The sequence below is a fragment of the Lobosporangium transversale genome (assembly GCF_002105155.1).
Source record: "Lobosporangium transversale strain NRRL 3116 chromosome Unknown BCR41scaffold_85, whole genome shotgun sequence".
Lineage (NCBI taxonomy): Eukaryota > Fungi > Mortierellomycota > Mortierellomycetes > Mortierellales > Mortierellaceae > Lobosporangium > Lobosporangium transversale.
The window spans coordinates 56,325-82,562 of NW_019029063.1; the positions used below are offsets into that span (position 1 = coordinate 56,325).

The 26,238-nt window shown below is 40.2% G+C and overlaps 7 protein-coding genes across 7 annotated transcripts; 5 read left to right on the forward strand and 2 right to left on the reverse strand.

Annotated features, from left to right (window-relative positions):
- Positions 1-1,106: 1,106 nt before the first annotated feature.
- Positions 1,107-4,655, forward strand: BCR41DRAFT_390846 (hypothetical protein; the record flags this gene model as incomplete). The annotated part of the gene is made up of 3 exons (XM_022028290.1): positions 1,107-2,468; positions 2,895-3,721; positions 3,903-4,655. The coding sequence occupies exons 1-3, from the start codon at positions 1,490-1,492 to the stop codon at positions 4,653-4,655; spliced, it is 2,559 nt and encodes an 852-aa protein (XP_021875341.1). The 5' UTR covers positions 1,107-1,489.
- A 4,643-nt stretch (positions 4,656-9,298) lies between these two features.
- On the forward strand, positions 9,299-10,086 carry BCR41DRAFT_365251 (hypothetical protein). Its single transcript, XM_022026132.1, has one exon. The coding sequence runs from the start codon at positions 9,575-9,577 to the stop codon at positions 10,076-10,078; it is 504 nt and encodes a 167-aa protein (XP_021875342.1). The 5' UTR covers positions 9,299-9,574; the 3' UTR covers positions 10,079-10,086.
- Positions 10,087-13,598: 3,512 nt separating this feature from the next.
- BCR41DRAFT_426900 (DNA polymerase delta, subunit 4-domain-containing protein) lies at positions 13,599-14,801 on the forward strand (the record flags this gene model as incomplete). The annotated part of the gene is made up of 3 exons (XM_022030791.1): positions 13,599-14,292; positions 14,437-14,555; positions 14,703-14,801. The coding sequence occupies exons 1-3, from the start codon at positions 13,806-13,808 to the stop codon at positions 14,799-14,801; spliced, it is 705 nt and encodes a 234-aa protein (XP_021875343.1). The 5' UTR covers positions 13,599-13,805.
- Positions 14,802-15,012: 211 nt separating this feature from the next.
- Positions 15,013-16,555, reverse strand: BCR41DRAFT_315134 (putative P450 oxidoreductase; the record flags this gene model as incomplete). Its single annotated transcript, XM_022021207.1, has 4 exons — positions 15,013-15,228; positions 15,292-15,658; positions 15,777-16,341; positions 16,435-16,555. 4 exons carry the CDS (start codon positions 16,553-16,555, stop codon positions 15,013-15,015), a joined length of 1,269 nt encoding a protein of 422 aa, XP_021875344.1.
- A 1,436-nt stretch (positions 16,556-17,991) lies between these two features.
- On the forward strand, positions 17,992-18,801 carry BCR41DRAFT_402355 (hypothetical protein; the record flags this gene model as incomplete). Its single annotated transcript, XM_022029301.1, has 2 exons — positions 17,992-18,186; positions 18,436-18,801. The coding sequence occupies 2 exons, from the start codon at positions 17,992-17,994 to the stop codon at positions 18,799-18,801; spliced, it is 561 nt and encodes a 186-aa protein (XP_021875345.1).
- A 110-nt stretch (positions 18,802-18,911) lies between these two features.
- Positions 18,912-21,381, reverse strand: BCR41DRAFT_365254 (isocitrate dehydrogenase, NAD-dependent). The gene is made up of 5 exons (XM_022026133.1): positions 21,251-21,381; positions 20,995-21,069; positions 20,323-20,409; positions 20,029-20,198; positions 18,912-19,849 (listed from the first exon to the last, which is right to left on the reverse strand). The coding sequence occupies exons 1-5, from the start codon at positions 21,308-21,310 to the stop codon at positions 19,105-19,107; spliced, it is 1,137 nt and encodes a 378-aa protein (XP_021875346.1). The 5' UTR covers positions 21,311-21,381; the 3' UTR covers positions 18,912-19,104.
- A 1,179-nt stretch (positions 21,382-22,560) lies between these two features.
- BCR41DRAFT_343463 (WD40-repeat-containing domain protein) lies at positions 22,561-24,885 on the forward strand. Its single transcript, XM_022022332.1, has 4 exons — positions 22,561-23,079; positions 23,205-23,275; positions 23,391-24,503; positions 24,657-24,885. The coding sequence occupies exons 1-4, from the start codon at positions 22,635-22,637 to the stop codon at positions 24,873-24,875; spliced, it is 1,848 nt and encodes a 615-aa protein (XP_021875347.1). The 5' UTR covers positions 22,561-22,634; the 3' UTR covers positions 24,876-24,885.
- Positions 24,886-26,238: the final 1,353 nt, after the last annotated feature.

Consider the following 26,238-nt stretch of genomic DNA (forward strand, 5'->3'; position numbering starts at 1 on the left):
AGGATGTTAGGAAACTAGAAATAGATGAAGTAATTATACTTGAATAGTATGTCCAGCCCGATCAAAGGGAATGAATTGGAGAATATCATGACTGGAGCATCGAACCGGGGCATCTACACTAATAAGAGTAGGTAATGGCCTTTCTTTTTCCTAGGATGCTAGGACGCTAGGATCTAGAATAGATTAACAAATGAGTCGCGTTTGTATGCCTTATGCAACTACAACAGGCAGTCATGTGCAAAGACCTTATTCAGTAAGAGACCAATAGGTGACGTTGTTGAATGCGGCGTTATTTGAATTCTTGCGAGACTTGAGGAACCATTCGTAACGTCGGAATTGAAGACTACAGTGATTTGAAAAAAACTTTACTTCCCACAGTCTTACACGAGCAACTCCAAACTTCTTCGGTGTTACTAACACTAATGCTTCCGCTGCTGATCTCAGCCTTGCAAGGAACTGTACATTTCTTTATTCATGATGTTCAGGACAATTTTTTTTTTAAAAAAAAAAAAAAAAAAAAAAAAACGAAAAAGAACCTAGTAAGATCGGCGATGCGCAATATTTCGTAATAAACAGAGAGAACACTGGTTCCCAAGCTTGAACAACTCGCTTTGATCGATAACTACCATAGAAGACAGAGAGAGCAAAGAAAAAAAAAAAAGGGAGGTACGTTGTTGGTCCCCCCCAAGTCTACAAGGTGACTTTTAGGTGGACGAATGAATGGCTATGCGACTTCAATTTTTTCCCTGCACGGCCATATCCCCGCGGAGAAAAGATGCTTTTTTGTTTTATTTATTCCTTATTGGACAGATGGACAACAGGTTAATGGATATTATGCAACGCCACCACTTCCTAAATTCTATTGATGATAAATATAATACATTTATATTGTATATATATATATACATACGTAAAAGGTATAAATACGAATATTTATATATAATAACAAGCCTACCTTTTTAACGAGGCATTATTAAAATAAAGTAAAAAGAAAAAAAAGGGCAAAAGTTTTTTTTTTTATTTCAAATGTATTATATCTATATATATTATTACTATTTAAGGATTGTCTTGCTCTAACTAATATGCATTCTTTCTTCGCACCCTTTTTTTTTTTCTTCTTTACCCCCGCCCAGCTGGAATCATCCATTGTTTTCCACATTGAGCTAACAAATAAATAGAACGGGGCATCCCTACTTTTTTTTGTTCTTCTCGGTTCGTCTTCGTGGGCACATCTCTCTTCTCAACTATTGACTGGCCTTTGACCATTTTACCTTGACCTCAACACATCATCAAGCTCCATCTTTTCTTCTCCAATCATTATTACCGTCATCAATTCAACAAATCTTTTTTCTAATCCATGTCTGCATATTGCTTAGACTGATTCTTCCAATCCCTCTCCCCCTTCAGACTATTATTACTACAGCCATTTCCTTGTCCTGGTCCTTCCCCTTGTTGTCTAATCTCGCTGACCATCACCTTTATAAAGAGGATGGATCTTCCACGACACTATAAAAGCAGCTGTAATTCGTCTTGCAGGTCAGACCTCCCACCTTCTCATTCAGCGTCTAGGTTACAAATCGAGGCAGTAGTTTGTTCTAGCACTCAACAACCACCATCTACATTTTTCCCTTTTCAACCACCATCCTCACTGACTAGCCCAATCATGTCGCCGAGCTGTCGTGATTCTCTTCGTAGTCTTCATGGTAGCCCTAGAGTTTCAAAAGCGACTGATCACCACCATCATCACAATCTTCATCGTCGTCATCCTCAAGTAACACATCGACATTGTAGCCAAGACATATTGCATTGCGATCCCCAAAATCCATGCATTGATCATCATGCTACTGCCCCAACCACTGGTTGCATTTCCTATAAGACTATCGAGCAATCATCACATCTTGATACAGAGCAGAACTCCCTTGATTATGATCATAACGACCAGCCCCAGCGACAAGAGCAACATCAACAGGTCACATCTCATACTATCAGAGAGCACTCGCCTTCTCCGCCACAGCAAGCACCACAGATGCACCCCGACGCTCATCGTACGTCATCCCTAAAATCCGGTCCGCGGAGCAACGACAACAATGAGCAACAAAGACATTCTTTTATTTTTGCCCAATTAAAAGCCAACCTTCAAGCCGCTCCGAAGAAGCGGCCTACCATTACTACATCCCAGCTTTCGCGGCCTATAAGACGGTCGTCAGAAAGCAACAATACTACTACATCGGCGCCACTGCCTTCGCTTTATAAAACATCCACAGAGAACACTGTTGATGACAGCCAATATACAGCAGGCATTAGGGGTCCTTCATTGTGGACTCCAATTGCTGCTACACCCACGCTGTTTGGTATACCATGCTCAGCTGCAGGGCAGAGAGCATACTCGAACCACAACTCTGATATCGAGAGAAGCTTTCTGAAACTACAAGACGAAGATAGCGGAAAGGTCAATCATCGAACAATAGGTAAAGGATCCATCAAATCAAAGTATCCTTTATGAAATTAATGCAACAATTTTTTTTTTTTTTCTTTTTTGCCCAAAATGTTGTGCTCACTTCGGAGCCCAAATGTTGCACAGTGATGGCATTGAGGTGTTTGACTCAAACATGCAAATCAGTCGTTAAAATATTTTCAATCAATCCATTTTCACCCATCTCGTGCATCTGTGTGCGACACACTTTTATTTCCCTCACATTTGTGGTCTGAACACCCTTAATCGAGCTAATCCAAAAAAAAAAAAAAAAAAAAAGGGGGGGATGGGCTGTGCACAGACCTTTTTTTACTTTTCGACTTTTGTAATTTGGCCCCGAGGCTGCGCCTCTCATTTGCGTTGACTCACTATAATTATATTGACTATATTCCGATCTTTCTCTCACTTGTTCTATTCATAGCATTTTCAACCCATCTGACAATATCACGCTGGGAGCCTATCAACATGACTTTTTCCTCGGAGGATCGTACAACAACAGGGGCATCCCCTTTCGCCAAGAAGTTGGACGATCAGCAGCAGGCACGACAACAGCAGCATCGGGATAACCCTGTTTATGCTGCACGTCTCATAACTTTGGCTAATTTTATCCGCCACATCATCTCATTGAGTTCTGGTAGCTCCCCGCTTCATTCAGGATTGGTACAGCAAAGAGGTCATGAATTACAGCGACAACAAAAGATTCAAAACTGCAGACCAATAAATACTGCTGCTACATACAGTAATGCTTTTAATAGTATTAGGGCGAATCGGGATTTGCCTTCGCCGTCTTCACCTTCCTCAACAGGGCCTGGACCCATCAAGTCAAACTCACTATCGGCACGGAGACATCGCTTTTCTGCCGATTATAATGATCACCATGCACGTCGTCAACAACAACAGCAGCAGCAGCAGCAGCAGCAGAGGCAACAAGGTTTGGCACATGATAGAGTGAGTTTCGAACATCTGCAGTCTCCCCAACAATCCTCATGGCAACAACATCAGGACTCTGTGCTTCTAGACCATCCATCCGAAGCCTATACTCATCAACTACCGACTCCAACTTCGCCGACATTTGTTACAGATCGTCATATGCCACAAGAGCAGCAGAAACGACAGCGATTATACAACACTAACGCGGCTCTGCCTTCAAGTCCGATCACTCCAAATCCTACTTTGCCATTGGTTCAAATTCCATTCCCAAATCTGACGCTTACTCTTGCACTCATTTACGTGGACCGGTTGAAAGCTGTAAGTGATCCTTTTTTTTTTTTTTTTTTTTTTTTTTTTCCGGCACTTCTGAATGTTTATGACTGAATGCACCTTCAAAAAAAAAAAAAAATGCATTATTTGTTTCAGTCATTGAAAAAAGTGCTTACTCTAATCAATCTATGGGTTTCCTCTTTTTATTTACTCCAAAACAAATAAATAGAAATATCCCGATGCCAAAGGAGAGGCAGGAGTCTCACAGAGATTATTCTTGGTTGCATATATCCTTGCTGCAAAATACCGCTGCAGTGTCGAGCTCGCAGCCCTGTTGCAGGAATATAATAATCACATCATAGCGGCAGCAACAGCAGTAGACCAGAGCAAAGATTTAGAGTTGGCGCTGAAGTTGAGCAGGAATGGATATGGGGATGATGAAATCAATGATGATTTCAGCAACAACAGCAAACACAACATTCCTGCAGGTGTAGATGTAAACCAGAGTGATAAGGCGCTGAGCATGATTGAACGGAGGATCGACGAAGCCCGGTCACGCGCACAACTTATCTTTTCAAACTATGAGTGGGCTCGACTTTTGAGTCTTGGTTCATTTTTTAATCCACAAAGCCTGTTGAATCCAAATCAGGCACCGCCACCGCCACCAATTCTGTCAAGTGATGCACTGAACCTTGATTCTTCTGTTGACTATAAAAAATCAGACCCTGACTCTGTGCTCACAGCTTTACCTTCACCTTCACCTTCGCCCACGCCCACGCCTACGCCCACCCCCTCGCCCTTAGCTAAGCCCACATCCATGTTGTCAACTATTCCCTCAGCTACATCTGTGACGATCTTGCAAGTTGAGGACCTAGATCGGATGGAGGCCGAATTTTTGACTTTTTTGGATTTTGATTTGTCAACCAAGAGTCAGGACCTTGAAACCTGTTGGAACCTTCTTGTTGGGAAAAATAGCCCTTGAAAAAAAAAAAAAAAAAAAAAAAAAAAACCACCCCCTCTGATAACTTTTGCCTATTATGAATAATCTACTAATGACATTTACACTTATTGTAATAGTTATTTCTCTCTTTTGTTTTTTTTTTTTTTTTTTTTTTTTTTATATCTTTTTGTTTACCTTGTATGGAGATGTAACAATAGACCTAATCTTATGAAATAAGAATAAAAAAATATTTATTCGATTTATTTATTTATTACTCTTTTTTATTTTATTTTATTTTATTTTATTTTATTTAATTTTTTTTAAATGGGAAAGTGAATTATAAAGATTGTTTGAATGACCACTCACTGAAAAAATTACAGCAATGATGCATAATTATTTTGATCCGCAAAAAAAATAAATAAAATTCAGTTTTGGGCTATGCTTGTACTTGTACTTGTTACATGTACCTTTTTTATGGTTAACGAATGGCTGATGATCAAAGGACTAGTATTGGCAATAAAGAAAAAAATAAAAAAAAATAAAAAAATAAAAAAATAAGGAAATGACGAGAGTATATTCATGCATCCTTTTTTTTTTTTTTTTTTTTTTCTCTCTCTCCCCCCTTTGAAGAATAAGTAAGCAATGAGTGTTCTCTGTTCCTGTGACAAAGTAATATACTACGGGATGATAAAGAGGTCTTAGTTCAAAAAAAAAAAAAAAAAAAAAAAAAAAAAAAGAAGTTTCTTCAGGAACATGAATGTATACTACACGCAATAGAGATGTTTCAGGGGATGTCAGGTAACCTCTCCCCCTCCTCTCTCAAGGCTTGTCCTGAACAAACGTGAGCGATGCAATGTGGCGATGGGCTTAGACAAAAAAAAAACCCCCCATACGTATATATTATAGATGCACCCTTTTTTTTTTTTATTTTTTTATGCATTCTCTTAAACTTTAAAAAATGTGGTTCCTGGAAAAGTTTAAGTCTGTTGAAGTTTATCCATTTAAAAAAAATAAATAAATAAAAGACGCGTCTCCGCGGAAGAAACAAAAAAAAAAAAAAAAAAAAAAAAGATTTCACTCACATTGGCATGCATGAAAGATGGGCTTATTGCTTCCCCCGCCCAATTGATGACGGTAGTACAAAAAAAAAAAAAAAAAAAAAAAAAAAAAGACTGATTTCTTTTCCCAGTCCTTCTCTCATGCTTGTAACCCTGTATAGATTTGTGTATTTGAAAAAAAACTATCCTCTGCCTTGGTTGTAGCCCACAGAATTCTATTCCGCTCTTCATGTCATAAAGAATCATCTGATACGTTTATACTATATATATATATATATATATATATTATTTATTAGGGCTGGATGAGAAAGAAAAAAAAAAAAATAGAGTAAAACGAAAGTAGAGTATATAACAATAATAACAATAATACATAAGGAGGCAGATGGTATATCAAATGTAATGTAACACGTAAGAATAAAAGGTCAAATACACAATTAAATTAGCACACATACAAAAAAAAAAAAAAAAAGAATAAAATAAAATAAAAAAAAAAAAAAAAAAGAAAAAATTTCTCTTCATGCGATTATTGCCTGCTCTTCCTCCCTACTTTGGATCAACAACGATCCTCTCAAAGGCAGAGAGGTCCAAGTCTTGCATGACGCCATAGCGACTTAGATTCAGCCGGTCCATTTCGGCAGGTACCTGTCGAAGACCCCTATTATACACAATTTGACTAGGCATTTGTGGTAGTAACGTACGTCCTCCTCCTTCAATTACTTCAATTTCGTTACTAGGACCTCCAAGGTGTCCAAAATCCCCACGGATATATGACGCCTGCGGCGGCGTAGGACTATATTCAAACTCGTCCATCGGTTGCTGCAATTTGTCCTTTGAAGTTGACGCCCCAATGTTGAGAGCAGATAAATCCGCATGCCCTTGACCCCTATTTTTCCTTCGTCCTTTGACTACTGCACTTTCTCCTTTTCCTCTTCCCTCTCCTCCTCCTCCTCCTCCTTCTCCTTCTCCTTCTCCCCCTCCTACCTCAACAAGATCATGCTCTTGGTCTAGGTCTTGATGAAAAGCTCCAATTCTTCTTTTTTCTGCTCTTGTCTTTCCAGAAAACGATTTCCAAGATCCCTTCAGCATTTCTGCACGGCTATGAGGCTGCTTTTGGATAGATTGCACAAACCTGGGCCAGACGTTCACATAGACCAGCTCCTGAACTTCACGCACAATGGGCTCATACATCTCTAAATAGGGCTCCGAATTCAAAAAGAGGTCCTTGATTTCTTGGACGTAGTGCCCACTCAGATTGAGTTCCAACGTCGCATTCGGCATGATGAATGTGTGGCAAATTTCCCAATACGCTGGAAGTAAGGCTCGGGGGACTGGTGTGTGACCCTTACTGTTATTATTGTTGTTGTTAATGTTGATGTTGCTGAAATAAGGGTTCGTTATGGATATCTCGCGTGAAGTAGGAGCCGTGGAAGGTATAGATTGTTGTTCCTCCTGCAAGTGAGCTCGAGATCGTAAAGGTTGGGTTTGCTGCTGCCCCTGTTGCTGCTGAGAGCTGGAAAATGATGATGACGACGTCTGAGTGTGTGAGTTCATAGTTGGCTGCTGCTGCTGCTGGTATTCGTTCGAAGAGTCGTGCAATCCTTCCACTGCGGCCTGCTTGAGAGACAACGGCGAAGGAAGACTTTCCTGAGACAAATTATGTTCTTCTGCCGTTGCAGTTAAAACAGGGTATGCTGACATAGTCCGTCGGAATGAGGGTGGAATAAGACGGAGGGGGCTAGAGCCATAAACCTGAGGTTGTGAAGGTAGGCGTGGTGTGAAAGTTGCAGACGCGGATAGGCTCGATGGACGATACGGTGCTATATCGATATGGGCTGTTTGGGCTACCCCACCGCCACGTGCCGCGTCATGGGGTCTTTCTAAAGTTATTCCTCTGGGAAACCGACTTGAGCAGGAGGACTTTTCGCCATGGCCGTTGCCATCACCATCTCCACCTTCAACCCCAGGCTTTAACTCATCCATGTCGTCAGTTGTACAGTCGGCTGCTCTTGAGCTCTGAAACGCTTGCTCATTCGTGTTTACCTTTTGCTCATACCCATGCTGCTGCTGCTGTTGTTTTTCAGAAGCTACTCTACATGAAGGGAAAGGAGGCGATATGGGGCACGACTGAGGACCCTCAATAGTTTCATCCGCCTCCTCTCCTCCGCTCAGTGCCCCATAAGGCGAAAGGAAAGAAGGGTTGGGGCTTCTCTGAAGCGAATGTCCCCAGACGTTCATCTTTTTGTCCTGCTTATGCTTGCCAAATGACCTTGGTACAGTATAGTACTGAGCAACAGTATTACTGCTCGGCTTTGACTGATCATCAGATTGCTCAGCCACGGTCGTTGCTGCGGTGTTCTGATCCTCCTCACTCCCAACTCTGCTCTCATTCATACTGGCCATATCACTATCTCTGCCATAATCAACAGCAGGTCCATGTCCTGACTTTCTACTGTATAGCGATGACACAAAAGTACGCAGGAGTGACGGTCTTTGTTTCCGTGACCTCATAGACCTATCACCAAAGGATGTAGCGATCGATCCTGATTCGTCCGACAAATAGCGGTTGTGCTTCTTAGAGGCGCGTCCAATGGCTGAACCTGGATCTGCACCGCCGTTATGGGAAGAACTCGAGTGACCCGCTAGGCGGTAGTATTCACGCACTTGTTTCTTCAATCCATCGTATTCTTGCAAAAACTTTGTGTTTTCGGCACTAAAGACGCTCACCGAAAACTTCACAAGCTCATTAAGCATCTCTGCATCCTGAAGGGCATACTCAAACGCGCGAGGGTTCATTTGAGAGATAGGTATCATATTGCCATCAATATCTTTGCCATACTTCACCCAGAACCCCTTCATACCTCGAAGTCGCTGATGGCGAAATGCTAATTTCTGAGCAACAGGGACAGGATATCCTTCCTCATCTTGAAATCGAAGGCGCCCAGTGTTAATGTTATTGTTGTTGCTCAATTGAGACACAGCACTCTGGCGTCCAACAGAGTGATGGTCACAGATGGTGTCACCGCATAACTCTAATGACCTTTGGGGGAAATGAGGGCATAAATTCGGGGGTATGCCTTGAGAGGGTGATCTCAGATCGAGGTGTAAGGAAGATATCTCACTGATTGTATCTATGTTCGATGCTCCGGGATATGTTCTTGGAGAATCCCATCGGAAAATATTAGCGAACCGATTCTGTGAGCCTTGGACACTACTAGGTCTTTCTTTTGGCAACTGCCGCTTATACAGCTGGAGTAAAGGTAGGATTATAGAATTGATATGGGCCAAGAAGATTGTCATGACCAGCCAATTCACATGGTTCCAATGACCTGTATCCAGGTTCTTGAGATGAAAGGGCGATATGAAATAAAGTGCGAACCCTGGAAGGCCAATGGCCATGGTGATCAAGAGTTCATTACGGATCCCAAACCCATCCTTAATCCACCAAAGCTTCCATGCTAAGATTGGACAGGCGATGGCAAGAAATGCCAGCATGAAACCGTAGACTGGATAAAACTATAAAAAAAAAAAAAAAAAAAAAAAAAAAAATTGTTAAGTCAAAATCAGAGGTAGATTGAAAAATGAAGGAAAAAAAAAAAAAAAAAAAAAAAAAAAAACAACAACAACAACAACAACAACAACAAAGGACGTAAGGAGCTTAAGCTTACCACTGGCCCTTCACCGCATTTGTAATTAATGGGGTTGATTTGAACAGGCGAAGGCCTTACAAACTGCATACCTATGCAGATAGCTAGTGGGATGACCATGCAGACTAGCAAGAATACTGCCAGCCTCCCATCTGTGGCCTGATTGAAGGGCAGATAGCGGCTCCATCGATACTTAACTCGCTCTGGTTTATCATCAAAGGCCATCGACAACAGACAGAGCGCTCTTTGCTGGTCTGCAATGTCGTTTTTATCCTGCACGATTGCGCCATCGCTTTCCAACACAGTGTCATTGGATATAGGGAATAGTGCTGTTCCTAATGTTGGAGAGATTGTTCGAGCGAGGGAACCGCCATCGTTTTGGGTGTCGAATGGAAATATTTTTGAGGCTGTTGATGTTGTTGAGGTGGGGGTGATTATCGATTTGACGATGCTATTGTTGTTGGAGAAGAGAGGATTCGGAGCCAATGGTATTGAGAGTTTTGGTTTTAGTTTAAGATTAGAAGATGTCAAGGATGCATCAAGATTCTTTTCTGTAGTGACGTTGGGTGCGTTATTATCCGTATCCATATTAGGGACATTCGCATTAATATCGGTATTGGTATTGATGTTGATATCAGTATCGTTATGGACGTTGGTTTTGGTAATGGTTAGAGGGATATCATGTTGTGTAACCCGTTGTTCTCTCTGTACGTCATTGTTCATAATCTGCTCTGGGCTGGGATTATCTGCGCTAGCACCATAGCCATGATCTAGAACGGTCATTGGGATAGCTCCAGGCACAGCTGCAACTCCTGTAGCAAGGGCATCTTGGTCTGAGCCAGTGATGCCTGAAGCTGCTATTGCGCTTGCATCGCGTCCAGATTCATACATCCTGACTTTATTCAGGTTATTGGCGCCATTACGTTGAAGGGTTGTTTTTTCAAAGTCAACTTGCTGATTGTAAATGTACACAAGCCGCCACCCTCTTGCGAGGTGTGTCAGGAGCCAGGGTATGATACAAAGATATGCCGCTGAGAAAAAAAAAAGAAAAAGAAAAAGAAAAAAAAAAAAGAAAGGTGGATAAAGCCAATGACAGAGAAAAAGAGAGCCCTTGAATGTTAATAAATCTTGGACATATTAGATCCATCCCCCTGGTTTATAAAATGACACACAACCACATTCATTTTGTTTGTTTTTCTTTTTTTCCTTCCGTCAGCATAAAAGAAAAAAAAAAAATATACCGGGATGAGCATATTATTACTGCCAAAGGCAATAGTAAGAGTAGATTGATTGATAAACGATTCTAACAGTCCAATGACCAGCGTCCTAATGTATGAACAGATGATCATTCATGTCTCGTCTCTCTCTTTTTGTCTTTGTTCTGCCCTCACACACTATGAGCCCATGAAAAATAAAAGAAATACATGTATAAAATAAAAGAAGAGATATGGACTTGTAGAATGACTTACCCCATAGCAATATTAAGCAAGGGAAGTCACCGACAAAGGCATTTAGCATCAGATAGACAGTGACGATGACAGTGGCCGAGAGTCCATTCCAAAAGACGAGGTACCGTCCTCGTTGCTTCAGATCGTTTTCGGTTTTGGAGAGGCTGAATGTGAGGACGGTTGAGAGAAAGCAAATGGAACCAAAGGTGATCGCCGCAGCCAAGTAACCATGGCGATGCTTCATCCCCAGGATAGGCCCGTATGGACCTAGTGATTGGTTTGTTGGTGCTGTTGTTGCCATTACTGGTGTTGTGATGGAAGTCGTTACGGAAGGAGGATTTAGAGTCTGAAACCAGGTAGGTGTTCATTCATAGGCTACCAAGCTCTTTGATCAGTTCCGTAGCTGAAAGAGTTATTCACCCTCCTCCCCTTTTTCCTCCTTATCGTTGACACAATTTTATAGGTGAAAGACGATAGGGTGAAGTTCAAAAGGAAATGTAGAGAAGGGGGGGGGGTTTTTTTTATAACTATTTTGATAGTTGGTATACGGATTATTTTTTTGCCTAGAGAAATCTGGAGGCCAATGGTAAGAAGTTGGTGATATGAAGAAGAGAGATGTGAGGAATGAATGAATTGTAGTTGTAGTCGTAGTTGTAGTTGCGGTGATTGTCTGTGATGATGATGGTTGTGGTTATGCACTGAGGCCAGAGCCCTAGCGATCAAAGCATAGGTGTTGTAATGGATAAAATGTGTAAATGTGTAATGTGTTAGTGTTATGTTTATTTATGCCAGGGTTTAAAAAAAATAAAAAAAAAAAAAAAAAAAGCGTTTTATTTTTTTCTTTTTCTTTTGAGAATGTTGAAATAGGAATGGGTCATAAAAAGAAAATAAAAAAAAAAAGATGGTGGTTCTCCAATAAATAACGATGATTGCTTTGGGGGTGGGGTGGGGAGAGAAGGGGTTTCTTGTACTACGACCCTGTCCTTTTTATAATGTTTTATTCCAAATAAAAAAAATAAATAAATAAAAAAATAAATAAAAAGTCACTCCATGATCATAGCAGAGTAATCCGTCGAGTGTTGGTGGAGGTGGGAGGGTGCCCTGGCGCAGTGGCTGCGATGAAATTGAAGCCTAGTTTGACTTGCTTGACTGGAATATCAATACAAAAGGAATCCAACTCATATCTTTTGATCTGTAAGGCTTTCCCCAATTTTTTTTTTTTTCTTTCTTTTCAATTAAAACAATGAAATAAAAAAGAAGAGACATGTAAATTGCTGAGGTATTTTCTCATGCTCAATGAATCAGGATATCAGTGTCTGCATCTTGCTGTCAAAGGAAAGATTAAATGTAAATGTCGGGTCGGGGCTTTTTTTTTTTTTTTTTTTTTTTTTACATATAAAACAATATACACGGATACATGTATGATATCCATGCCCACTCAAGAAAGAGAAAAGAGGAGAGAGAGAGAGAGAGAGAGAGAGAGAGAGAGAAAAGTATGATGGATTGAAATCAAAGATACCTGATAATTAAGGGAAGGACAAGTGGAGAATTATTAAAAAATGAAAAGCCCAGGAGGTGCAGATTGAAGATGTTTATGAATATTTGAATTGTTGTTTGGTTGTGTAGAAATGTGTCTACTTCCTACTTGGGACAATTGGGAAGGGACAAAAATGGAGAAAAGGAGAAAGAGAGAAAGAAAGGAAAGAGAGATGGAGACAGAGAGAGAGAGAGAGAGAGAGAAAAAGGGATTCTTAAGATGCTTGATGGAAATTAAATCTGCGTGAGCCAATGGATTTGATCTAAATGGATCAAGTCTGCTGAATAAGAAATAAAAAAAAAAGATAGAGGGAGTCGCAGTAATTTGTCTCTGTAATCCATCCATAGAGAAATCAAAGAGAAAGGAGAAGCTACTGACAACGGACAGACCACTGTCCATATCCATTCATGCTATCTGGATCACATCACATCACATCGCATTGAGGGATGGAAGATGAGAGAATAAAAAAAAAAAAAAAAAAAAAAAAAAAGGGCTACATGCTTGTTCTCGGACAGAGCAACCAGACGAGGAGACAGGGGGAACAACAGCAAGTGGACCGTGCTTCGAATGCCCTGATAAACAAACGATAAATGGGCTTAAGAAAAAGATGAGGCTAGAGCACAAACGATATTTGGACAGTTAGCATGCCACTATTTAAAGTACAACAACATCAGAGCCAAGTTGCGGTATGAATAAGCAATGCATATTTGCTAACATAAGAAAACAAGAGTTAGACACAAGGAAGGGTGTACACATTATTGTCCATCGGAGATGTGGTATTTATTAACTATATTTTATACACAACAACATGTTTATACCCTGGGTATACAAGAGTACAATATTTATAATTGAACATGAGAGCAGAAGAAATATAAACACATTACCGTTATTATATAACCTTTGAAGCATCACGCCGAGCTTTTTTTTTTTTTTTCTCTCTTCTTGCATGAATGGATGATAACTCACTCCTTGCATAGGCACCATCTCATTTTCCCGCGTTATAAGAAATACACAGGGCACTAAAAAAATCCTAATTGACCCTTTGACCCTTTGACCCTTTGTCCCATTGACCCATTGACAATCATTAACAGAAGGAAAGTTGTGTAACCAACAAAGAACCTGACAAAAAAAAAAAAAAAAAAACGTGACACTGTTTTTTGATGACATGTGTGCAACATCATGAATTAGGGTTTTGCCACTAATTTTGTATGTTCGTCATTCTCATTTGACGCGCTCTGTTTGTTTCTCTTAATCCCGCGCTTTTTTTTTTTTTTTTTTTTAGAATGTGAATCCGAATCGTTTGTTCGTTCATTCATTCTTTACATTTCTACAATTCGCGCATTTCTCACCTTTAACTACAAAGAAAAATAAAAAGTTCTCTCCTCATTGGTCCCCCTCAACTTAACCCAACAAGGAGGGAAACGACTAACTGAAAACAACAATCATTAACACTCATACACCCCCTTGCCTCTCTGACCCCCCCTCCCCTCCTTCCGTTCTTTCAAATGGCACCTCCAAAAAAGGCCTTGGCTGCCAAAGCCGCCACTGCCGCTGACGCTGCCAGCTTTTTCCAACGCGGTAAAAAGCCGACTACCGCTCAACGAATTATCGCCAACAAGAAGCCATCGGCCTCTCCTTCTTCAGCAAAGACACCTACCACAGCCGCTGCTTCACTTCAGAAGCAAGAGCAATCCTCTCCAACAGATGAGGATGATATTAAAAGCTCTTCCAGCTCTGATATTGATTACAATGATGACAGCAACAATAAGGTTGATGAGATTGATGATTCGTGGAGTGATGGTAATGATGATACTGACGTGCTCCAACCCCCTGCTACAAAACTAAAGTCTGGACCAACCCCTTCTACAACTTCAACCTTAACGTCGCCCGTCCCACCATATAAACTCTTCACGGAGATCAAGGACCTTCCTCCTTCCTCTACTCGAAGGGCCAAGGCCAAGACTGTGCTGTCCATTGAGACTAAAGAAGGAAGTATGTTATCTGTTTTCATAGGAGAAGAAAGAGGAGACGGAACTAGTTTATGCTGAATAGGAGTCCCTAAAAAGACTACGCAGCATGTGAAAGCTCATTAATGTCGTTTTTTTTTTTTTTTTTTTTTTTTAAATATGTGAGTAGTTCACCAGGATGATGTCTCTGCCGTGGAGAAAACTCTTCGTCAGTTTGACCTTGCATCCAAGTATGGTCCATGTATCGACTTGACTCGTCTTGAGCGTTGGGAACGTGCTTACAAACTGGTAAATCTCGCGAAAATAATAAAAAAATTTGCTGTCAATGTTTATAAAAATTTAGATACAGGGATAAAAAAGACTTGGCACGGAGCACATTGTAAAAAAAAAAAGCTTCTACAACAAACTAATAGTTGTTTTATTGCTACATTTCAGGGTTTGGACCCTCCTCAGAGCGTCAAGGGGTTGCTCTTGGCGCATAAAGACATGAGTGAATCAGTGTTTGCTGGTTATGCGCAATTAAAAGATCTCTAGTCCCTTGAGATAAAAAAAAAAAAAAAAAAAAAAAAAAGCAATCCTGACTATCATGAGCCTGATCTCTTGGTTTCTTCCATCACATTGAAAAAATAAAATAAATAAATAAATAAAGTACACTTTTAATCATTTGCTTTTTTTTTTTTTTTTTGGTCGTGCAAAGGGCGTATGGATATAAAATGAGTCTTGTTGAAATGGGTTTTTATCGAGTTCACTTGCGGCGAATAACATAGACCATCAATGGGTTTTCCATTGGTAGTGTCAACGAAGGCGCAGGTGAGGGAGCTTTCTGTCCTGGAACTAGCTTGAACTGGAACTTGGAAGAGACCAGCTTGATGATAGTCAAGGCCTCAAGGGTGGCAAATGTCTGTCCTAAGCAAATACGAGGACCTGCGTTGAAACTCGAGAACTTGAACTGGGACTCCTTCTTGACTTTGGGCCAGACATGTCCTTCAGGTGCAACATTGTTAGATAATACACCCTTCTCAACCGCCTTTGCATTTTCGTCAAACCAACGTTCGGGGAGGAATTCCCGTGCCTGAGGTCCCCACACATTCTTGTTGCGGCCAATTGCATAGGTCGAGAACAAAATACGTTCTCCTGCCTTGACAATAATGCCATTAGGTAGGACGTCATCTGCAACAGCTGTCTTCAAGTTCACTGGGACTGGTGGGTACAAACGAAGACCCTCATGGAAGACCGCGGAAGAATAGCGCATATCCTTGGTCACCATCTCATAGTTGGGTTGGTCGCCGAGTCGATCTACCTCACGCCAGATGTTTTGTTCCACAGCAGGATTCTTCATCACTTCATAATACATCCAGCTCAATGCCTGCGCAGTTGTGTCACGTCCAGCACTAGAATATAAAGATTAAAAAAGAAAAAAAGAAAAAGATGATGAGTTTTTTTTTTTTTTTTTTTTTTTTTTTTTTTTGGCAAGACAGCATAGCATCGACGATGGTATGAAGAACATACATGACAAAGTTGATAAAGACATCACGCAGCTCGACATCAGTAAGAGCACGGCCATCATCATCTCGCCACTTGATGAACAGATCCAACAGATCCTCTCGTCCTGTGCGTGCCTGACGTGCCTGAGCCTCCTCCTCAGTCTCTTGACGTCTCTGACGAATTGCGGCGTAGGCATAAGAATCTATGACTTTGACAGCGTTTCTCATCTTTCTGGCCTGGCCTGTCAAACGCTCTGTGAATTTCCAGAGCGGATTAAAGAAGCGTTCATCGGTTGCGCCGACTGCAAAGTCAAAGGCAGTTCCAAAAGGGTCTTTGCCTTCATTACTAAGAGAGTCGATATTCAAATCAAAGGACAGTTTTGCGAATGCATCCAAAGTCAAACGTAAGAACAGTGCTTGAAGGTCCACAGCCTTGCCCGAGTCTGCAACTCTTTCCAAGATTGAACAGAGGTGAAGGGTATGTTCGATGAAAGGTCCATCAATCAGCGACCGGTAAATCTTTGTGGAGAAAACATGTGAGGCTGTCTTTCGGTGCATCCTCCACAGATCACCATCGGAATCGAAAATACCTGTCACAAAAAAAAAAAGCTTATTTTAATCTTTTGTTGAACACAAAAAACTCTTTCTCTCTCCAACCTTTTCTTCTTGCTTATCAAAATTACCATTTCCGAGGACTTGAGACATGTTCGAATTTTGGATATCACCTTTCTCATAATTCTCAAAGTTGGTCTTCATAATATGCTCGAGCAATACAGGGTCATTGATGGCGATAACACGTCCCATCCCAATCATAGACGATGTCCTAAGGGAATAACAATTTGAATTGAATTGAATTGAATTGAATTGAATTGAATTTTTTTTTTTTCTAGTTATTTCACTTCATTGTTTTTGTATATGTAGAAGGAGAAGAAAAAAAAAAAAAAAAAAAAAAAAGGCCTTACATAACAGAGCTCTTCCCATCCTCAAAAGCTTCGACAAGGGTATCGGGGAACTTATTTTTAGTTCGTAAAATCGATAATGTACTTCCAAGCAAAGGTAACTCAGTCTTCCAAGTGATGGACTTCAGATCGGGTCTAGCCCCAGTACCAATGGCACGGTTTGGATATTTAGCAATTAAGAAGAGAACTGACAGGAATGCGAAAAGACCAGCTTTCTGTGACCGAGTACCCTTCAAGAATTTCTCTTTCAACAATGCAATGATTGCAGTGATTGTGGAGGTGCTCATATTTGAAAAGAAAAAAAAAAGGTGGGCGAGATTAGCTCGTGAGGAAGGAGGGAAGTGTGGAGTCAAAAGTTTTGTTAAACAAATGCACGGATCACGGTGATTGATTGGGATTGATGGAGAGTGATTCAAGAGACAGACAAATATCCAATGAGAAATTGCAAGAGAATGAGAAAAAAAAAAAAAAAAAAAAAAAAAAAGAAAAAGAAAGAAAGAAAGAGACACTTTATATAGATTTCGGACTTATTTTCCGTGCAAATTGATTGCTTTGTTAATATTCAATCATTGTTGTACCATAGTGTGGGATGGATGCGAGATTGTACAATAGTCGCTTCTACACATGCTCAAAACACAACCATAAACTGGTGCGAACCGAAGATTTGTTGTAAATTAGCTCGGCTTTCGGCTCGCATGGACTCTCATTTAGTGCAGGCTCTCACAGACTTTATCTTTTGGGACCGCTTCACTTTGAGTGTGTTGGATTTATTCCTTATATATAAGGATGATAATGGTGATTATAGGGTTCCTTGGCAAAACGGCTCTTTGAGTTTCACAAGGGTGTCAATCCAGAACTTCTTACAATCATGTCACCTTGAAAATAAAACTTTTAGAGAAGCAAAGTTATTCTATCCAATTCTAAAATATATTTAAACCCCTCTAATTTGAATTTATTCTAATGTTGCATCACAACATCAGAGGCTCTTCTCGAGTCCCAGCGTTTGACACGTATTCAAAAGACAAAAGTGGGCGCCATATTAACTCACTGGTTTTGCAAGCAAGCCAAACCGAGTGCGCACCGAATTCTGAATTCTGGACATCTTTGTTGAAAACAATTAAGGTAAGGGGCGCTTAACCATTTCACGTCACTGATGCTCGTTTGCCGTGATGTGGACCATCATTAAGGATTACTATCGCTCGGGAGTACGCCCTGAACCCATGAACTTCGTGGTTGGTTAGACAATCAGGTTACGGACGGGGATCAAAGGATTTGTTGCGCATGGAGAGAGTGCTTCTGTTGACCTCGGGCCGGATTCAGGAATTTCAAAATGAGTTCACTCGACTTGACTCCGAGGACGTGTATAACTGCGACGAAACCGGCCTCTTCCTCAAGGCCATGGCGAACGAAGCCCTTGCTGTCGAGCCTGCTCATGGCCATTTCTCTCCGAGGCTTGGAGCATGGTTACTGCTGACTGTATCCGCAATGGCTTCGCCAAGGTTCCTGTCATTCCAGACGACCACAAGCAGAGCCCGTTGAGGCTTGGCATCAAAACAAAAAAAGATCATATAGACCGTCTAAAGAGAAAACTCATTTCCAAGCGAAATGGTTTTGCGGTTCTTAACTATATTAAAATGTGCGAAAACGAAGGACCGTCCTTATTGGTTACAGAAGCCATCGAAAAGGTCCTAAAGCATGAGTCTCACCCTGAATCTGATTTCTTAGACGAGGGTGGTTTTGAGGAAGACGATTTGGACTTTGATTATATCGAGCCAAAGCCTTTGGACGTTGAACAGCCTCTACGAGCGAGAGATCCCTGTCGAGCTTCGTAGCCGCACAATTGTGAAAGCGATTCCTCAAGAAGCCTTTTCGTCGCCGATAACAGATCCGAATCACGAAAGTGAAGAGGACACTATGGAGTCAGATCAAGGGAATGTCAACAATTATTTTCAAGAAACCCTTGAAGAATTTCTGGACGCTATTGAAGATCTAGACAATATAGTCCATGGTCCTGAGCTTACAACCCTCTTCAACGATACGGTGGTCAGCATAGAGATGTTTGTCAAATATAGGCGCCTGATGTCAGAATGAATTCAAATTGGAGGGACTTAAAATATAATTTTGAATAGGATGTTTGTTTTAAGAAGACATGACTGTACAAAGTTATTTACACATGTATATCAATTAGATAGAATCAAGATCACGGTATGAGCAATGATCCATTGTTTTGGTATTTATTGTATAGGATGAAATGAAGATGAGCTTAAAACAAATGATGAGGAGGGGAGGAAAGTAGTAAAATGATGATAATTAAAAAAAAGACAATACAGGCTGTGTCCTATAAAAGAAACACACCTCTTTCGCTCTCTATCTGCAGACTGTTATCTACCAACTTTACAACTCACTGATGATGGCATTAGTGAATTCAGTGTTGGTGGAGCGACCACCCAAATCGCCAGTCAAAACCTTGCCATCAGCAATGACCTTCAAAGTAGCCTTCTCGATCTGATCAGCAAATTGGTTGAGACCCATGTGTCTCAACATGAGGACAGAAGAGAAGAGGAGGGCAGTGGGGTTGGCCTTATCCTGACCAGCAATATCAGGGGCAGTGCCGTGAACAGCCTCAAAGATCGAGGCATCACGGCCAATGTTGCCTGAGGGAGTCAAACCAAGACCACCAATGAGACCGGCGCTCATGTCGGAAAGAATATCACCGTACAAGTTGGGCATGACCATGACAGTGTCGGCAAAGATGCTTGGGTCCTGAACGATCTGCAAACAGGCACGATCCAACATCAAATCATCAAACTTGATCTCGGGGAACTCACGAGCAACTTCCTGGCAAGAGGACAAGAAGAGACCATCAGACAACTTCATGATGTTGGCCTTGTGGACGGCGGTAACGCGGTTGCGACCAGTCTCCTTGGCGTAGTTGAAAGCATAGCGCGCGCAGCGGTCGGAGGCATCCTTAGTGATCAATTTGATGGATTGAACGACACCATCGACAACCTCGTGCTCAATGCCAGAGTACTCTCCCTCAGTGTTCTCACGAATGAGGACAGTGTCGACGTTGTCATAAGGGGTTTTGTAGCCGACGACTGACCTGCAGGGACGGACGTTGGCATACAAGTTGAAGGTACTATGTACAAAGAGTAAAAAACGACCATGGCAAGTTAAAACCTTAGTCATTGAAGTTGACATCCATCCAGTTTTCCAAGACGAGTTGTACAGGGATTGGTTGATTGTGCTATAACTACAAGAACCCTAAAGTTGATCAACACCTAGACTAAAACATTGCTTTCTGAAGAGGAAACCTACCGACGGAGAGTCAAGTTCAAGGAAACGTGACCCTTTCCAACGGGGGTGGCCAAGGGACCCTTAAGAGCAACAGTGTTCTTCTTGACAGAGTGAAGAGCCTCGTCAGGAATGGCGATCTTTCCATTCTTAAGGACAGGGGTGACACTGACGGGTTCCCATTCAATGGGGACCTATTAATTCAGATCATTCAGTCAAAGAAAATATGGGTCTTTAGTTTCTCCATCATCTTTTTGAAACAGATTAAAAATAAAATAAAGCCGATTTCCTTCAAGCTACACATAAAAAAGCACTTACGCCAGCGGCCTTGTAGATCTTGACAACAGACTCTGAGATCTCGGGACCAATTCCGTCACCAGGAATGAGGGTGACAGTGAAGTTGCCCTATAAAGCCAATGAGGAATAAAAAGTAGATTGTTTTCTTTTGATAATTAGCAAGGTTATATAAATGTATGAAGTAAAACTGAATTTTCTACGCTCTTCACAAGATATCTCCACAAATCGATCAATTATGTTGTGGAGAGATTATTGATTCACACATTGCACCGTAGTGAATGAAAAAAATAATGATATTAAACAAACAAACAAAAAAAAAAAAAAAAAGGTCTTCACTACAAGCGGTAGGACCAGGCCATGATGCTGAGGCAAAGGAAAACTTTCGAGTCCACTTCAAGCTAGAATAGCAATAATAATGATAAAACAAAACTAATGATTCCTTGACCGAATCTCTTGCTTAAAGACAATCATAATTTTGTCTCAAATCGTAATCCAACAAGTCTAAATTTTCTTTTTTTTTTTTTTTTTTTTTCTTTTTTTTTCCCTGTCTATGATCCTTTGCTTGCATGCTGTGTATTGATTATGTCCTTTGAGTCTTTGATTCATAGATATATATATGTAAAATAAAAATAAGTGTAGCTTGATATAGTTGCTGAATAGAATATTTAATAGATAGCGGCAGGTAATTCTTACGTTGGCGTTCTTCTTGGCGTTGAAGGCGCCAGGCATGGAGCCGGCAGCCTGAGAGGCCATCGAGCGCATGGCAGTCTATATTTATAAAGGAAAGGAAAGTATAGGTTTAGTTTGGAAATCATCAAAGACATTGGATTGAATTAAGATTGTGCCCGAGTTGATCAATGTGGGGTGGGAACAATTTCGAAAGTGAGAGCAAAGCAGGAGACTAAAGGAAATGAGGAAATAAAAAAAAAAAAGGTTGAGAAGTGTGTACCTTGGATGAGAGGGCCTTGAGACCGTTGAAGGCAACAGTGGCACGCTTAGCAGCGAACATTATGAATGAGCAAAGGGGTTAATGACAAGAAAAGAGGGGAGAGGTGTGAAGAAGAGGAGGAAGAAGGAGAGGTTGAAGACATTAATAAATAACAATAATAAAAAAAAAAACCAGGCGAAGGCGGGCGGACCAGCAAAAAAAAAAACATATAAAAATATAAACAAAAGGGTACAATTGGCTGGCGATAATAATACGTCACGGCTCTCATAATGATCTGAGAGATAACAGTTCCGCTTTTGGAAATCCGTCTCTGTTGAAGTCTCTCTCAGATCTATTGCGGTCGTCAAAAAGGCCTCTCCTTGACTTCTTGAAGCGGCCAACATCGTGGGTTTCAATATCTAGTTAGTGCCTTACTGATGGATCCTATCTAATGTTTCCATCGTGGTTGCAGATTTTGCTACTACTGTTATTACTACTGTTGCTGCTGATGGTGTTGATATTAATCTTAATACTTTTAATGACATTAGGGAGTGTAGAGACCAATTGACAAACTACGTTTAAATATCAACACCATTGGAGGGGCAATTAACACTTTGAGCATACGATCAGAAGGTACTCTAACAAAAAAAAAAAAAAAAAAAAAAAGATCTTGTGCGCCCGTTATCTTATCGATATTTCAGGAACTCATTCTTTAGACAGGTTCATTTTATTTAATAAATTGCCCTTGGAATGTACATTTGCTTTTTCTTTCTACTCTGGCATCTCAAATGTATAGCGAAGGAATTGTAAAGCATTACAGGTGGACGCGGAAATATCCATCGTCTAAATATTAAGGTATTATTAATTTCAATGCTTTTTTTTTTTTTTTTTTTTTAATATATATAGGCAAGATCAATCATTAAGAAAAAAAAAAAAGAAAAACTCGTTTTCTCATGGTTGTTGAAAACTAATGGTTATATTGAGCTTCATATTAGTTTTCAACACTTTTTTTTTTTTTTTTTTTTTTTTCACATTAATCAGATCAATGAAAATTGTACACGTGATTTTGTTTTTGATCTGCCCTTAAAAGCCACATTAAGCTTTGCTTTTTTTTTTTTTTTTTTTTTTTTTAAGCAGGAGTTAAAGGTGATAGATGGTTGTGTAAATTCAAGAGCTGTCGCTGTGTAATTGTACCACTCCATTTCCTGAAAACGCATTCTTCCTAACTTTGCTCCACTTCCCTTCTTATACGCCTCCATTTTCTTTTTTTTTCCTTGGACATTTTTTTTTGTCATTCTACTCTTTTTTTTTTTATTTTTTATTTTTTTAATATTTACATTCCTTGACATTTCGCAAAGTAACTTCACAAAACAAACAAAAAAGAAAAGAAAAAAAAAAAAAAGCAATGTCTGATCCTTTTTTCGCGCCTGTCAAAAAGACTGGCGGCCGTACTGGAGGAGGAAGGGGAGTCAAAAGGACTGGAGAGTCAAAAGTGATCAATCCACCACCTAAAGTTGATACTGGTAAAAAGAATAGAGCCAATACTTCCTTGGCCGGTAAACGGAAACTCCGAGGTGATTCATCAGATGAAGACACAGCATTAAAATCTGGAAAAAAAGGTCGCCGTGCAGGAGCAGGAGCAGGCGTAGGTAGTCGTAAAGCCACTGCTGCCGCCATCGAGGACAATGATGAAGACGACGACCAGATCGGTGGAGGAATTGATGATATGGATCTGGAATTTCGACACTCTGATGAGGACTCGGAAGATGATGCCCTGGCTAACGAAACCGCTGCTCAGAAGCGATTGAGGTTGGCAAAAAATTACATTGATACTTTGCAACACATCGGAGGTAAAGAAAAAAAAAAAAAAAAAAAAAAAAAAAGCATTACAACATAAAGATCTATTTCTTAAAAGTCTCATATTTTGAATATTGGTAACTAATTTTTTAATGATTTTGATCTTTATTGTTTTTAGAAGATGATATTGGATACGATGCAGCAGACATTGATCGGGATAATATTGCAGACCGTTTGAAGCAGGATGCTGTAAGTTCATTGAAGGAAAAAAAAAAAAAAAAATCTTAGTACAAGTTATGACTTGCACTTTATTAAACACTAATTTTTTTTTTCTCCCTTCCTTTTTTTCCTTGTATTCATATAGCTCGAAGTTCAGGGACGCCTTCACAGACAGCTTGCAGATACTTTTCAATTTCCACTCCCTCATCCTGAAACCTCTATCAAAATCTGTAAAGGTCATAATCTAAGTGTTACATCACTCGCGGCAACAGAGAACGGACAATTTGCTTATTCTGGCTCAAAAGATGGGTCCATTATCAAATGGGATATCAAAACAGGCAAGAAGTTATGGGTTTTTCCAGGAGCCCGAAAGGGTGTTGAGGATTTCAAGGGCCATACAGATCACGTTATATGCTTAGCTGTCAGCCCAGACAATCAGTTTTTGGCGTCAGGAGGCAAAGATAAGAAGATCAACATTTGGTCCGTCAAAGATGACAAGTGGCTACATTGTTTCAAGCAACAGCACAAGGATACCGTCACGAGCATGTCCTTCCGTAAAGGTCAGAACAACCAGCTATACTCGGTCTCAAGTGATCGTACAGTCAAACTTTGGAATGTGGATGAGATGAGTTATATCGAAACCTTATTTGGTCATCAGGACAGTATCACCGCAGTAGACAGCTTGGTAAAAGAGCATTGCGTTTCAACTGGAGGAAGGGATCGTACTATCCGTCTATGGAAGATCGTTGAAGAGACGCAATTGGTTTTTCGTGGAGGTGGGTTTATCCGCCCAAAGAGGCTCACTAAGGATAGCACTGGCAGCAGTCATGGCGATGGCGTTGATGAACCAGCACAGCAGCCCAAGATGGTACCAACACCTGGTCCAAATGGTGGAGTGATCATGAAAGAGAAGAAAGATCCCTCGTTTTTGGAAGGATCCATGGATTGTATAGCGATGATTGATGAAGAAAACTTTTTGACCGGTGGTGACAGTGGTACGATTTCACTTTGGAACATCAACAGGAAGAAAGCGGTCTTCTCCATGCCCTTGGCTCACGGCTATCATACATCACCTTTGGATTACTCTTCTGGTGGACCCCAGCCTAGTGGAGGTGTCGAGACCCCGTACTGGATCACAGCATTGGCCTCGTTAAGGTACTCGGATATGTTTATCAGCGGATCCTGGGACGGCACAGTCCGCGTCTGGCAAATCGGAAAGAACATGAAAAACTTTTCGCTTATTAGCACTATTCCTATGGTATGTGACCCTTCGTTCTATTCTATATTAGTGCGCTTTAAAACTTTGTAAGAAATAATTCGATGATTTTAATCTGATTTTTCCTTTTCCTTTTCCTTTTCCTTTTCCTTTTCCTTTTCCTTTTCCTTTTCCTTTTCCTGATATCTCCTATAGGTTGGTTTTGTAAATGATCTTCAAATCTACCAGCCTACTCTCTCTAAAAGGACGCTGATAGTGGCTGCAGTTGGACAAGAACACAAAATGGGTCGTTGGTTGAGGATAAAAGAGGCTCGTAACTGCTTGCAGGCTGTGGAATTGAGCATAAAATCAAAAGAGAGTGTAAAAGAAGGCCATGATGATAATAGCGATGATGAAGATGAAGGCGATGAATAACACATAGTGCTTTATTTTTTTTCAATTTCTTTCTTTTTTTTTTTTTTTTTTTTCAACATCTATTAATATTATCATCGCCATCATCAAAAGCACTTTACTTTTTTTTTTTCCCCTTTTTTTTCTTAGACGACAACAAAAAAAACTCACATTCATGCGCACATTTATGCATTGTCAATAAAACAACAATAACAACAATAGCAGAAAAAAAAATTTTTTTTTTGACAAGGTTGACTATAGCTATTCTTTATCGAGGCAGAATCTAATATCATATAATTTATAAGTTTTAAATCCTTTCAATCGCGTGGTGTGATAGCACAAGTTACTGCAACTATTAAACACATCTTGGAGTGGTTCAGATATCGACTTTTCTTTTCTTTTTTATTTTTTTAATATATATTTCTTTCTTAATACTTAATGATTCCAACCAGAAATAAACAAGTAAATAGTATCAGTCAAGACATGTAGGTCAGAAATATGACCAGAACTTTATTCCAGATGACCTTGCTTGACATTTGTCAACTTTTCGCTGCTCCGCTCTATCAATCAACCATTATAGCATTGACCCCGAATACCATCGTAATGAACCATCGTATTCAATTTTTTTTTTTTTTTTTTTTTTTTTTTGGTAAACTTGGAGTACCATTGCTGTAACACAAGCCAAACGCATATCAAAATTCTCAACTTGGTCACTTGCCACTTCAGCATCAATGATGTGTTTTGTTTTTACCAAATGACACCATAGCCCCTCTGCCTACGAGAAGATCTCTGCATATTTGCTTATTTCAACATACTGTCCACACGCGCTCGCAGTATTATATAATCGCCAGTCTCAAACACAAAAGAAGACACTTTTCACTAACTATCTTGTAGGAGAAGGCCTTATTGTGAAAAGTAATCTTTAACCATTTGCCATGCCTGACCTAACGTTTTCTGTTTGTAGCATGTAGTCTAGTATCAGCTCATTAAACTATGATCGACGATCTAATCCCTTGCTTTTACTCACTTCTCACTGCCATCACACCTTATTTCTTTGAATGTTAAACATATAGTTCGTCATTCAATAAAAAAATGAAATAAAATAAAATAAAAAAAAAGACTTGAGAATATCCTCTGAGTGGTGTTGATGCTATTTAATGGTCGTCACTTGATCTCCTAGTCAAATGGTGGACACTAAGATATTACCTTCATTGCTCTTTATAGCAGGAGAGGTAACGCGAGTGAGCGTGTTTAGCGATGTTGTGCACCAGTTAACTCATGGAGGCTTCAGGGCTTGGCTTTACCGGACATTAACATCATCCTGCTTTGTAGCTTTTTGGTGTCACAGCTTTTCTTCAACACGACTGCTAGGGACTCCTTTGCCTTC